This window comes from Gymnoscopelus braueri (genome assembly GCF_963280865.1).
Source record: "Gymnoscopelus braueri genome assembly, chromosome: 8".
NCBI classification, from domain to species: domain Eukaryota; kingdom Metazoa; phylum Chordata; class Actinopteri; order Myctophiformes; family Myctophidae; genus Gymnoscopelus; species Gymnoscopelus braueri.
In genome coordinates, this window is record NC_137609.1 from 32,653,095 (window position 1) to 32,668,331 (window position 15,237).

Sequence of the window (15,237 nt, forward strand, 5' to 3'; positions counted from 1 at the left end):
TCTCGGGGTCCAGTCCACTCCAAACACACCGGCACACACACACGTGCGTTTATTAAATCAATGAGTAGTAGAGTGACCCACCACCAATGCGTCAACTGCCTCCTTGTGGCTTGGTGGTGCAATAACACCACCATATAAGCAATACAAATCAAAACAGCCAAGTTGTAACAGAGTATTTTTTACATTGCATTGAAATGTGAGTACTTTTTCCATCACTGACTAATTCCGGACTACAAACAGAAGTCACCCATGATGTAATCTCTCAAGAACAGATTCTGCTTCATTCTTATTTGGTTCTGGGTGGGTTCCCAGATTGCCCATGATGCTACTCAACACTCCTGCTTGTGCAGTCTCTCTGTGATTCCATTCTTTAAAGCCCCCTGACGTCACGACTAATGCAAGCCCAGAACCGCGGTAGAACAGTGAAGCTGCCGTTGTCTGGTGGTCAAATCTGGGATTGCAACAATTCCACATTCAAAACCCTACTGCGCATGCTTCTACCGTCTGAAACGCTTGTGCGCCTGCTCCATTGGAGCCAATCCGAGAAGTAGAGATACTTCCCGGTGCTTCATGGCGTTCATGCGCTTGTGAGCAACTTTCAATTCGTGCCTCTTTCTTATATTATTTGACAATTTGGCCAATTATTGACCAGTTTTTAGAGCATAGTTCGTTGATAACTTTTGATGCAGTATTAGTCCTTCTTCTTTTCTTTCCTAATTTTTGTAGGTCTTACTTAAAAGTCCTTAAATGGACACATCACTGTCATCGGGGGGACCCCCCTGGCCCCGACCCACAGGTTGAGTACCACCGCTTTAAAGCCTCTTGACGTCACGACACAATGTCCAGCTACAGGCGGATTAAAGATGGCGCCCTCGCACGTACTGAGAGGCTGTAAACGGGCTCTCAATTGGATCCCCGTATTCTTTATAAACTTGGTTGTCGGCTGGTCTTATTATGCGTACGTCGTGGAACTGTGTGTCTGTAAGTATTATTGTATTTTGTAGCATTTATTTCGGTGCGTTTTTTTTCTGTTCCAGGTTAGTTGTCAACTTTGGTCAGCTGGTATTAGTTACAGCAGCTCACTGAGATTTATCTGACATCGATCATAACCTGTCCGAATAATAAACCATTCACATTATCAGTGGTGTAAAGTAACTATATACATGTACTCAAGTACTGTACTTAAGTACAATTTTGAGGTATTTTTTACTTTAGTGGAGTATTTCCACTATTTACACTGGGCAAAAGCTATTTCATTGAAAGATGGATGTTGTGCAGTTATACATTTTCGACTTTCATATTGACAGTAGATTGGTAATTAGCTGCTCAGTCTCACAGAAACACATGCAAAGTGTTGTTTAGAAAATGTTTTGCACTACGAACCTGCTGTTTATTAAGATATGATTGTCGCAATTGCAGTCAACTGCAGTTTATAAAACTAACAAACAAGTCAGTGAACAGAGTCAGTGTGGAGGGGCAGTCTTCCTGTGAAAATAGTATAGAATGATAAAAAATATAATTCATACAACAAATTTGGAATATGAATGACGATAGAAGGGTAAAAATGCACATACAGTAAAATCGTCAGTTTAATTTAACTCTAAATAGTGTAGGAAATCGACTTTTATCAGATTTTTGCAGAATGAGACTGAGCGCTCAAGTTGTACCATTATCTTGACCAGTGGATATAATAGGCCTATGTAAAAAAATATTTATTATTAATTTATTAATTTCTACACTATTAAAAGTGTAAAAAGTTTGGCAACTCACAATGTGATTTTAATTTGGTAAAAAAAAAATGAAACAAAAAGGTCATCTGAATCAGCTGTATGCTGACTAGTGGTCAACCTGTAATGGAACAGTGGTCCAACCAGGCATAACGCAACACTAATAAACACATAATCTCAGAATCAAGTTCTCTGCACACACATACAGCTCTATGGCTAAAACAATACTTCCAATTATTCCAGTTGTATCATTTCTTGGCATCTCATGTTAACGTGTCAACTACAGTGACTATGAAATGTGTCAATATTGCAGACAATGCCAATATAATTGTGCAAAGTCATATTTCTATATGGACCGACCATTATGGGCCCCATTTTATTTCTTTTGTACACTCTAACTTAGGAGTTAAATTAAGAATTTTACTGTAATATATTTTTTTACACAAGGTTACTTGTTCAGCCTTTCTGCACACAATGGCTTATTGTTTTGGTTCCTTTCAGCCTGGAGCTGATACTGTATCTATGAACAACATGTAAGTAGACCTGGGGGTCAGTCAGTGGGTCAGTCAGTCAGTGCCATGGTCAGGGCAGGGACATCCCTACTGCGTAGACAAAGCACTCTATTATAGGAGGCTCACCGCTGGCTGTGCCAGGCTGCACGCCGCATGGTGTGGGCTGATGTGGAAGGGGGGTTTGGGAGTGGGATGACAGGGTAGGTGGGTTGTTTGGGAGAAATGGAGACTGTAACTGTCCACCACTGGACTTTAAAATTGTTATACTCTTATGTAGTGTATGTACAGTAGCCTACTTATTAAAACTGAACCAAGTTTGGTTATACCCTTGAATGGAGGGTCTCACCGTTTAGCCTGGCGTAGTATGCCGATCGGAGATCTCCGCCTACCGATATGTCTCGACTTTAAAATTCAGTGTACTTGCTACAACTGGGTGGAAACATTCAGAGATTTAAAGTAAAACTCTATCGCAGAACCAATGGACAATGTGTGTTTCACTTGTATACATCAGACTTCGCTCTAATCCATATCTTCTTGTTGGTCTCAAACAGTTACAGTCCCAAATAATGACGAACGAAGTAAGTCACACACACACACACACACACACACACACACACACACACACACACACACACACACACACAGTCACAGTCACACACTCACAAACTGTTCCACTTACAATCCTACACAGTTAAATCCTCAGTGTTCATTTTTCAATGTACAACCGCTTTACAAAGCGGTAAGTCAAGATTCACCTGGTGTCTACTGTATGTCATTCTAGCTGACTAATCATGGAGTAGGTTGAGTAGGTCCAACCAGGAACTCCTACAGTAGTTTGAGTATGTTTTCTTACAATAGGTTGTAAAAGAGTAATAAGGTTTTCGTAGAGTAGGTTGAGCGGGTTTTTTGTCCTCAGTTGAGCATAGTGGCTGATGTGTGTGTCTGTCCTACTCCATACAGTCAGCTACCTGGTTATCTTTCACGTCTTCTTCTTCATATTTGTTTGGTCCTACTGGAAGACCATCTACGTCAGACCAGCTCCCCCCTCCAAAGTGGTAGGCTGTGTGTGTGTGTGTGTGTGTGTGTGTGTGTGTGTGTGTGTGTGTGTGTGTGTGTGTGTGTGTGTGTGTGTGTGTGTGTGTGTGTGTGTGTGTGTGTGTGTGTGTGTGTGTGTGTGTGTGTGTGTGTGTGTGTGTGTGCGCGCCACACTCATATTTCACAATTGTATAACATTTTTAATTGATTGATTTGAGTAGGTCACTCTACTTCATGATGGCTGTGTAAATTATAGATATACATTTCCACATGTATAGCCTTTTTTTTCGTCAGGCCATCTACAGTACTATCTACTTTTCTCACAGGCATAGGCAGTCTCTCACTAAGTAGCACTAAGGAAAGTTAGGCTACGTCGTATCCTATGTGCGTGTGAGGCATCTCTTTTCTCTCCTCCAGTTCTGTCTGCCCAAAGCGGAGAAGGAACTGTATGAGAAAGAGGAGAGATCTGAGGTGCAGCAGGAGATCCTGAAGAGAGTGGCCAGGGAACTGCCAGTGTTCACACAAACAGCTGGAGGCGGTGAGGCAATAGAATGGGTGTTGTAAATTAGCTCACTATAAGCACTATGATTACTGTTTGTAGTTTGTCTATGTAGTATGTACACCATATCTGTCCCTTAATAATAGAACTCTGCATCTTAATGCTTATTTAAGCTATGTTATCAAAGTAAAGAAGGAAACGTTTATGGCAATATTGTCAGAGATTACCAGCACTCACTGAAATGTCCTTCGGGCACTTCAGTTGGCACAGGCAGCATGCTAGCCAAATAATAAAGTGCCTGAAGGACATTTTCTTGAGAGCTGGTAATCGTTTTGGAGAATCTGAAATGTGAATGTATACTGTAATGTAATTTGTGGCATTTGATTCCAACAGCTATCCGATACTGTGACCACTGTCAGGTTATCAAACCAGACCGCTGCCATCACTGCTCCACCTGTGAGATGTGAGTGTTTACTTTCTTACATGTGAGCATCTGCCCGTGATGTCTAATAAGATTGTAATAACAAGCCCTCATCATCTCTCGTCCTTTTGACTATGTTCTGAAAGGTGTGTGCTGAAGATGGACCATCACTGCCCCTGGTATGGTATTCTTCACTTGATTGTAGCAGTAGCCATTGTATAAGTTACATTTATTCAAATGTGCTTGCCTTCCCATTCCATCCATAAGAATTGTTTTGCTATCTACTCCATTAGTTTGAATGTATTTGGCTTAATAGGATTTTCTTAGCAAAGGAATTATTCCCACTGAATTGACTCTCTCTCTCTCTCTCTCTCTCTCTCTCTCCTCTCTCCTCTCTCCTCTCTCCTCTCTCCTCTCTCTCATTCTCTGGCTCTCCTCCTGTTTTCCATCTTCTTTTGTTCAGGGTGAATAACTGTGTGGGATTCTCCAACTACAAATACTTTGTATTGTTCCTGGCCTATGGTGCTCTGTATTGTGCAGTCATTTCGGCCACAGTTGTCCAGTATTTCATGAAATTCTGGACCGTAAGTATAACTTTTATTTTTATTCCAAAGGAAATGCAATTTGTACGCTAGTACTCGTCTCTCACAGTTAAATTGACACTGATTTTACTGTGAATGGTCAGACAAGCAGGGAATGAAAGTTGCACCGTGTCATGTTATCAGTATCTTGAGTATTATTATTATTATTATACTTATATTATTATACTCTCCTTATTATTATTTGATAGATAAGACTGAACTACTCTCCTGCCCAGGTAAGTCGTGCCCCATGTAGGATCCCACTATTTCCATAGGCAACTCCCTGGTAGCTTCTGTTCCAATTGCCAAGAGCCTGGGTGTTGTCCTGTCCTACATGGCACACATTGCAGCAGTCACTCGCTCCTGTAGGTTTACACTTTATAACATCCGAAGGATCAGACCCATCATCACCCAGGAGTCTGCCTAGCTCCTTATCCAGGCCTCAGTCATCTCGGAGCTATACTGTATCTCCCTCTAAATGATCCAGAATACCGCAGCACACCTGGTCTTCAACCAGCCAAAAATTTCACATGTCTACCCCCGTTTCCACTCCCTTCATTGGCTCCCGGTTGCTGCCCATACCGAGTACAAAACACTGATGTTGGCCGACAGGGCAACCAAAGGCGTGGCACCCTTATACCTTCAAGACCTGATCCAACCCTACAACCCTTCCCGCTCACTTAGATCCGCTAACACAGGAATAGTGTATGAGCCTTCCCTAAAACACCCTGGACAACACAACCTAGACTCTTCTCCCTCCTGGCTCCCAAACTGTGGAATAAACCCCCCTTTGCAGACAGAACTGCAGGTTCACTCCCAATTCTCCACCCTAATCTTAAAGACTCACCTCTTCTGACTCCACCTCACCCCCTAGCACTTCACTCTCCCTATACCCCTTCTTGGCACCCTTTTTCCCCCGATTGATGCTAGAAATTAACCAAGATATGGCTACTATGACATATCTTGGTCACTAGTTCTCATGTTTTTGTTTCTTAGATTTAGATAGCATATTAGTTCATTATAAGTTCATTGTCTACCTGGTTGTTTCAAATGTACAGACTGTTATTCCGATATCATGTTGTTTAGACAGATGCTAGGTTCACTGTTTACCTGATGTCCTAGTTTATTTGAGGCAATACGCTGTGCTCTCTGCACTCTGTGTTTGTGGACTAGAGTTCATGCTTACTCTGCTTATTTCAATCTCACAATTGTAAGTCACTCTGGATAAGAGTGTCTGCTAAATGCCTAAATTGTACGTTGTATTTGTTCACATCAGATGTTGAGTCTAAAGTCTCTCTCTACGTGGCCTTACATGGCTTCTCTTTAGACAATGACGCCCTTGTCTTCATTGTCCAACTGCAAGAGAGTGTGAAGTGTTATTGAATTGGCTGCTTAGAATACCATGTTTTATACTGTGTGTTTTTGTTTACAGTACACTAAATTCTGTGTAAGTCCCTGCACGGGTTGGTCTAAATCCACACTATCTGGGTGTTTTGGTATTTGTCACATAAGCAGCTTAGTTTTGTATATAATCTGGAATGAGGAGGTCATCCCCACCATCAGTGACTCAACTAAAGTTTGCACTGAACATTTGCAAAATGTAAAGGTTAACCTGCTGTCTCCTCTTTCTTTTTCCCCTCTTCAGCAACAACTGCCTGAAAACCACGCCAAATTCCACATCTTATTTCTGTTTCTTGTGGCGGCCATGTTCTTCGTCAGCATCCTGTCACTTTTCAGCTACCATCTATGGCTCATAGGAAAGAACAGGACAACTATAGGTACTGTAGTTGCAGATGTGTGGACTGCAATCACCATGACCTCGACTCAAGTCACACTTAAGTTATCAATTTGCCAACTTTACACTCGACACTTGGATCATAACAGAATTCCAACTCGACTTGGATTGAACACCTATGACTTTTGACTTACTTGTGACTTGACCAGTATGACTCGAACCTTTTTCCGTATCCATTAAACAAAACAACGTCTAAACTAAATCTGTATATAACTGTAGTTCCCTTTTCCAGAAGGGGGCATAAACTTTTCCTGTTTCAGGTCAGTTTCACATAGTTCCATTTGATTGGCTCAGCAGCAGATTTGAACCGGAAACGCATGTGAAGGTGTTATGTTTATCCCGTAAAAAGCTGCTGCTGAGCCATTAAAATGAAGCTATGGGAAACTGATACAGAACAGAACAGGACATGTTCATGCCACCTTCTGGAGACTACAGTTATAGTGAGTATTGCTTAATTTAACAATTAATTCACACCAAGCCAAATGCATAAAGTCACATATATAATGGAGGCCGGAATAGCATTGCAGTTGCTTATTATTATATGGGAGGCAGGCGTGTCATCAGAAGCAGACTTTTACCCCGTGAGGCACACCAGAGTGAGGCGCTTTCCAAACGAGTGGTGTGATGTCCATTCCTGCCGACTAAGTGCCGTTCGAGTTGCATACCGTACTCGTCAACATGCAATGCAATAGGAAAGCCTGACGCTTCGTCAGATGTTTTCCAACTTTTCACCGAAGCACAACCTGGGTGTGAGAATGCATTGCATCAGCTGCGCGATGGCATCTCAGCCAAGTTGTCACGTACCCTGTTGGATCGCACTGGGTTGGAGGTGGCCCATGTAACTTAATGTACATTAAGGCTGATACCCGTTCAACCAGTAACTTTGTGCAGGTTGGTGTGATAATTATACTCATCTGACCGAATCCCTTTTCGCACTCTGAATCTGAAACGGTAGACAGTCTGAATCTTTTGCAGTTCACTTATTTCCACCTCTACAAATACGGGTGGCATATTTGGTGTTGGTGGCCAGTTCTCGTGTTGTAGTTGAAGGTGTTACAGGGTGAATAACATTTTATGCAAAGCGGTAGTAGGTGCAGTTGCCCTCTAGGCCAGGGGTCTTCCTAGGATGGTCCTCAGAGTTACTACAGAGGGGTCACCAAATCTTTGTGTGATCGGATAATTCTTTTAAATTAACCACTTGAAACCACTTAGCCAAAAATAACTGATCTACAAGCTCACAATGCTTCGCAACGCAAGGTGTTGTGTTGGCTATTTTCAGCAAACAGGTTTGGTGTAGAGTGAAAAAGAAGCAGACTAAGTATTGACGGTTTAAGTGGTTACATGTCTGAAAATACACATGAATCCAACATACCTGATCACAGTGCTGTCAAACAAGTCTATGAAGCGATCTATGAAAAACTTTAATCTGCAACACAATTTTATACAATATGTAGTGGGGGTCCCTGCTTCATCTCTCTCTCGGCTAGGGGGTCCTTGGCCTGAAAAACGTTGAAGACCCCTGCTCTAGGCTATTATTTTTTGAAGTACCCTTCACAGTCACACAACAACAATCTGCAGCGGCCAGCAGGGGGCAGCCTGAGGCAACATTTAACTGGACCAGAAATGAGAGGGTTTCAGGCTTGAATAAATACAGTAGATACAAATGTGCTCTTAAAAGAAAACATTCATGTTGGTTTGGTTAATAATTCAAGTTTAAAAAACACTTGAAATGCATTACTAATAATTACATTGTATTATTAGTATACGTCAAATTAATGTCTAATACCATTTGTACCCATAATTTGTCAAAAAAATCATTTTACTTATTACAGAATAAATAATGACTTGTTTAGCACTTGGGATTTGACTTGAGACTTGACTTGACCTGTTCACTACACCTAGGGAATTTTTACTTTTCTCATCTTGATTTGGGAGTTCAGTGTTACTTTAGACTGAATTTACTTGTTACTTGAAAAACATGTGACTTACTCCCATCTCTGGGTAGTTGTCACTCTCAAAATGTTCTAGATTCCTACAGGCAGGTGTATGTGATGTGAGTGTGAATGTGTGTATTCATGAAAGTACGTAAACTGTCAGTGATGTGTACTCTCCATGCTGTCTTTCAGAGGCTTTCAGGGCTCCTGTCTTCAGGACCGGACCGGACAAAAATGGATTCAATTTAGGCTTTTGCCGAAATGTGGCTGAAGTCTTTGGAGAGCAGAAGTTGTCTTGGTTTTTTCCTGTGTTATCCAGGTGAATGTGCTCCTCTCCCCAGTGATGTTATGGCATGCAAATTACTTATAGATAACTAAAAGTATTTGGGGTCAACACACGCAAACATTTAATGGTATTTGTAATGTGTTGTGATGGAACCGTGAACAGATTTCTTTTTAAATGACAAGATGTCATCGCTGTCGGGACAGAAACCTTGTATATCCAAAACGTTATTTCTTTTATAAACGGGGGAAAAAACAACCTGTGTTCCAATGGATCCAATGTAGTAATTATTTAGTCGAAAGCTCTTGTTAGTACTTTTCATTGGTTCAATATGTATAAAACCCACTGATAGACTTAAACACTTTCACTCTAAACATTTTTCTATAATAGAAAAAACAGTCGATGCACAAGCTCATGATGGAGGTGCGTTGCGAGCTTGTAGATCGGCTATTTTAGCTACTTTTAAGTACGAAAGTTATGGGAAAAAAATATGGAGATTGGAGAAGGTTTCTGTCCCCACGACAAAGATGTGTAAGTCACTCAGACTATTTTAACTCTTGAACTCCCTTCATTCCTGACATATTTTTCAACCATTTTTGTTTGTCCCTGATGATTTGCCAGTCTGGGCGATGGACATTCCTTCGTCACCCGATTGGTGCATATTGACCCAGAGCGAGCTAATGCTATCCTCCAGCAGAACGGTGTGGATACAGCTGGTGAGTCCTTGATCCCATTTGACAGTTTGTTTCCCTTTAATCTGCAACAAGGCATAAAACACAGCGCTTGCTTGTGACAGACAAAATATGCAGACAACATTTGCTGTTTTTTAAATGTTTTTATTTTTATTATTGTATTTAAGTTATGATATACAGTACAAAAACGTAATACAGTAAATGTTGAATAACGATGTTTAATAACAATGTGAAGTGCGGAAGTCTACATGCGTGTGTAGCAGATAATCCCCTTCTAACAAGATATTTCTGTGTGTACTTCTGACCTTTTCTTTTTTAATAATCCTATACTAATTTCTGAAACTGCCTCTTAAAATTTTTGCCTTGCAGATGGAGGACAGATAGTCTCTGTCAAAGTGGAAAAATAGGTAAGTACTGTAAGAAATGTATCCAATCACTCTAAATGTAGATATGCACGATTGGAATAAATGTATATCTACTGCACTTGTAAAAAAGTATAATAATACAATCTTAAACCCTTAATGCTACAGTATAATTCTTCAGGACAAAATCATCGATGGTTTTGAAATATCGCCTGAATTTCATTTAACACACTTAACAAGTGTGAACGTCAGTGGCTTGATCAATGTTGACTTTCGACTGTTCTCTCCTTCATTGTCCCAGGACTTCTCGCCAGTGAATATCTAAAGCTATCAACTCTGATGCCTTAAAACCAGGAGCGTTGACATCTCCATGGAACCTAGTCTCTTTTGTTCTGTGCTACAGTAGTAAGTACAGCATCCTCTCACACAACAAGTACCATTGGTACCATGATCAAAACAAGAGGCTGCACATACAGACTGTGCCAGACTCAAGCACCGTTTCAGAGACTCATTGTTCCTGTCCAAAGACACTGAAAACTACTTTACATTTATTTTTGCAGCTGGCACTTGTATTTATTATTATTATTTTTTCATTCATGTAATTATTTATTTTTTACTATTACCGGTCTATGTTATCCACTTTACAGCTATAAGCAAAGGAAGCATTTTGAATAAGTATAGGCCTATGTGTTTTGATTGAGGCCCTTGAAGCACAAAAACAAGATTTATTCTCAGGGCCTAAAGGGACATTAGCACTAAATGACTAATGCTAATACTTGACATGTGTCCACACTGTTGAGTGCAATAAAGGTGTCCGTTGGTGTTTTATTGCCAACTGAAAGCTTTGCACTAGGGCTACCCATGACTATTTGGATCAACTGTGATTTGGGGAACAATTTTGATTTTACTGCACTTTTTGAATCTTACTGTATTTCAACATCTGTTAACACTTGCTTTGCATCCCATGTCTATAATGCATTATAAACATACATATAACGTATTATAATCTGCTTATATTAAGGTATAATTTTATTTATAAGAAATCATAAATACACATACTTCTTTATAACAATAAATATAACACATTATAAAGATTATTTTAATTACTTATAAGGTCAAGTATAAACGCATTGTAATGTGCGTCACTGTAGAATTACAGTTATAAGCATTCATAAGTACTCATAATGACATTATAAGTAATTATAAAGCCTTTTATAACTACTTATAAAGTCAAGTATTATAATACAATTATTGCTGGGCACTGGCATACTTTTTAGTAACACTTTCTACGCATCCAATGATTTATAGTGATCAGTGACTATAATGCATTATACGTTATTCTAATGCATGTATTATTACAATTATGAAAATTATAATACATGATCCTTGAACAAAAAAGGCCTGAGTTTCCAGCAATTATGAAGTATTATAATACTTGTCCTTAAAATGCTTTATAATGTGTTGTGCTTATTTTTATAAAGCATTGAGTATTCATGAGTTCTTATAAGTAATTATTCCGTGTTATAAGCAGATTATAATGCATTATACATTTTTCTAATGCATTATAGACATGGGATGCATACCAAGTGTTACCCAACATCTTGACTATTTTCAAACGCATGGAAAATTGTGAATTTGCTAGATTGTGTCATTAGTATTTGTTATGTTACATGATTAACCGTGCAGCACTATTACCCATCAAACATGTACATATTTTACTTTCACAGTGTCATTTCTTTTACAGTCTATGCAGATCAAATAACTGATGACTGATTAACTGGTGATGGGATCATCTCTGTTTACAGTTTTTATATTTGTTTTTCTAGTTCAGAGTTGACAGGAAATGTACAAATGATATAAGCTTAAAAAGCTATGAGGACCAAATTATTTCTTGAATTATAGGCATTATTCATGCCAACCTCTTGCACTTGCAATGTTCACATGTTTGTTCTTTGTCTATTGTTTGCCACACATTTATTCTGCTGTAGTATGTTTTTCTTCATTAAGACAGTCAGACAGTAGGAATGCTGAAGATGAGACTGCACAGGGGAACACATTAACCTCTACACCAGTGCTAGACACGGTTACAATTCTAGTTAAAATTCTCTCACCTAGATTAATGTATCATGTACCTGCAGTAACACATAACAAATATTATAGCTACTGTAGTTTTATTAATGATTTTATTTTATTTTGCGCTACATTTAGAATTTTATTTATTTTCAGGCACCTAGAACGTGTTTGGAATAATTATTTTGTTATATGTTGCTGTTGTTAAATTGCCATATATATATTTTTTTTTAATAGATATTTTTACTTTGCTTTTTTAAACTGCCATGTGGATCTCTTTCATTTATTCTGGGGACAAATGTGGCACTAAACAGTTATTCTCTGACCTTATGCATTGTAATAGTATACTGTAAATAGTTTAATCTTTTGTATTAATGCCAAGCATTAAATTTGTCCAAAGCACACCTGTTTCATTTCCATTCTTAATCAGATGTTACTGGGATGTATGTGGAAGTTAAAAGTACCAAAAGCAACAAACCAATCCAACCACGGCAGATCTGACTTCTTCCCACTGTGGTCCTTGTGTATCAAGCAATGTCTTTGAAGTCTAAAAGTTGTGAAATGGGGAGGACTTAAAAACGTATAAGCATAAGACCTTTCCATCCACTTAAGCCAGTGGTCCTCAGACTTTTTCATTTCAAGGACCTCATTGGATCCATTTGGTTCCATTTTATACTCAGAGTTACAGACCTTTAAGGGTCAATTTTGAACTCCTTCAACATGGGGTCCGGGGTCCCTGGACCCTATTGAGAACAACTAATTTAAGCACCTTATTCATGCTGTTTGTTTGAAATTACAGGGTGCAGCATTATGTTTATGATTTTCCTAAATAGTCTCTGTGATGGTGAAGGGTTGATTGGTACTGGAACAGTTCTCAAGAAAAGTTTTAGAATCCTACTTCATAGCAAAAATCCACAGTGCCGATTTAACTCGCCGTTAAATGAACATTCTGGATTTCAGTGTGTTTAGTGGTGCAGCCCCCTCAGATGTAGATGGAGCAGAGGTCACTGTACCCCCAAATGGTGTCATCCACACTTTTATTTAGGTCTGGTTGTTTTCAGCATGCACGGAATCATGCTGTATCTACTAAAGTGTGATTCTTTCATTCATTAATGTTTAGTTAAATAGCTAATACATTCCATACAATAAAACACTTTACAAAAACCTAAGTATTATACGTTCAATCTATCTATCTAGGATGTTTTTGATACATTTTGCTCATCTAACATAATTCCATAAAGAAATACTGTCGTTATACTACACAGTAAGATCTGGACTCTTACAGGTCAATTTTTACACACAGTTAAATTAATTAACTAAGATTTTACGGTGCACTAAACTGATACAGAGGGAAGGTGAAGTACTGAGTGGTGAATGAACCCTAGGTGGAATCTGGGTGGAGTGTGCTTACGCAACATCTTCATGAACAGCACATACACCAAGGGTCATTGAACGAGATGCCAAGATGACGCACTGAGGAACAGTCACTTGGTGACTGTGCCCTTGAGTTTAGTGAGATCATTAAAACACTATGTGGTAAAACACCACTTGTAGATGGTTATCTCTTGCAGGTTACACCTTTTTTTTAAATATATATATATATACTTTATTGAGTCAAAACATGTTAAGACAATAATCATTCAATTTTTACAACAAAAAAAGAATATATATCTTTTTTTTGTGCATGTAAAGACCCTTCACCTATACATAGAAAGGGGATAAACTAAATTAAATTATTTCATTCATGTATTCGTATACATACCCTTTATGAGGGAACATAAACAAATACATACAGTACTTAATACAAAGAAATTAAAACATTTAAAATAACACAAAAACAATAATGGGGGGGGGGGGTAGGTTTTGTTGTGTCATTTTGGTAATAGGTCTACAGGTTACTTTACTTTCTATGGCAAGGGAAGGCTAGAGTGTGACAAACCATGAATGATGGGATGTCTGCTTAGTGCAGACACATGTGAGACATGTTTTCAAGAACTTAACCACAATGCAGCTTTTGACAGAGGCAATATAAAATAATCTACCTACTCGTTTAATATGTGGGGTAAATATCTCCACTTTACAGTTTCGTACAAATGTTTCAACTGCCCAAATGGGATCTAGCCAGAGTGTGATTGCAGGTCATGGAGAATTACATCAATGGTATTCACCTGTACTGTAGGCAGTAGAGGTATGAGATGCTATGCTGCCAAGCTTTATTTTGGGTAAAAAGCAGAAGCAACTTTTACCACTTGAATCCTAGCGTCCTTATTCTGGGAATGTCATAACAGGCGAGCATTTGGCAAAAAGAGGGGACCTAGTATAGACCCCTGTGGGACCCAGTCAATGAAGTATATAGCGTTTCAGTGGTTAAGCATAGCCTACTGTATATAGCCTCTGCTTGTAGCAACAGTGCCGGACCTGCAACCAGGACCTCCTCCAATTCAGCTAGGGGTCTGCTGCCCCGATTTGATTCAGTCTCCCACTTCCTCCCACATAGGCTGTGTACATAGGCTGGCACAGTGCCACCATTGAGAGCTGTCCATCTGGGGTTTGGCCAGCATGGTTTAGGACCACTTTCTTGAGTTGGTGGTAACCCATAGTGGCAACTCCACAGTCACTGTACACTTTGTTGAGGTTTAATGGAATCAGTGGCCCTCAATTGTGCATTTGTAAGTCAATTGATACACAAGGCTTTGAACACTATATACTGCCCAGTGTCATCTCTTATACTGTAAATCTCTAGACTGGTCAGGTCATCTTGTGAGAGTTTTGGGCATGTTTGCTTAAGGTAAGCATTTATAGGTACTGTGGTGTATTGAGGTTCATACCAAATAGTAAATAATTTAGTTCCCAGTTCCCATTCCTTTGGTGTATTTGTCGCTTTACATTTGCACATAATATGTGAAATCTGTCCTCTGCATGTACCCATCCTAACTATTCGGAGCAGTGGTCGCTATTAATGCAGTGCCTGGGGAGCAGTTGGGGGTTACCGTTAAGTGTCTTGCTCAGTGACACTTCAAAACATGGACCGGGCAGGCTGGGGAGCAAAGCCGGGGACCTTTTGATTCCCAGAGTGCCTCTCCACCCATTTAGCTATGGCCCATTTGGGACTATAAAATCTTGGAATGACTACAAACACACCCTGACAAAGGTCATTCCTCTTTAAACACCCTGTGGGTTGAAACTTCAGCCTTTGAACTGAAATCCCCTTCCTTCTACTACCTATACACATTCCTACTACACTATAATTGGGCATGCTCCAAGAAAAATCAGTGAATGAATGAGAGACAATTAACTGGTTAGAGAGGCAGGTTCAGCCATTGGCC

The 15,237-nt window shown here is 39.5% G+C and overlaps 1 protein-coding gene across 1 annotated transcript; it reads left to right on the plus strand.

Annotated features, from left to right (window-relative positions):
* The first annotated feature begins 857 nt into the window (after positions 1-857).
* On the plus strand, positions 858-12,313 carry LOC308090438 (palmitoyltransferase ZDHHC20-A-like). The gene is made up of 12 exons (XM_080435624.1): positions 858-981; positions 2,791-2,817; positions 3,200-3,294; positions 3,692-3,812; positions 4,167-4,236; positions 4,341-4,373; positions 4,658-4,778; positions 6,421-6,553; positions 8,697-8,823; positions 9,409-9,503; positions 9,849-9,886; positions 10,143-12,313. The coding sequence occupies exons 1-11, from the start codon at positions 864-866 to the stop codon at positions 9,884-9,886; spliced, it is 978 nt and encodes a 325-aa protein (XP_080291750.1). The 5' UTR covers positions 858-863; the 3' UTR covers positions 10,143-12,313.
* Positions 12,314-15,237: the final 2,924 nt, after the last annotated feature.

Coding starts and splice junctions, on each gene's coding strand:
- LOC308090438 (XM_080435624.1), top strand. CDS start 864: ATGGCGCCCTCGCACGTACTGAGAGGCTGTAAACGGGCTCTCAATTGG. Junction 982..2,790: donor CGTCGTGGAACTGTGTGTCT/GTAAGTATTATT, acceptor GGTCTCAAACAG/TTACAGTCCCAAATAATGAC. Junction 6,554..8,696: donor AAAGAACAGGACAACTATAG/GTACTGTAGTTG, acceptor GCTGTCTTTCAG/AGGCTTTCAGGGCTCCTGTC.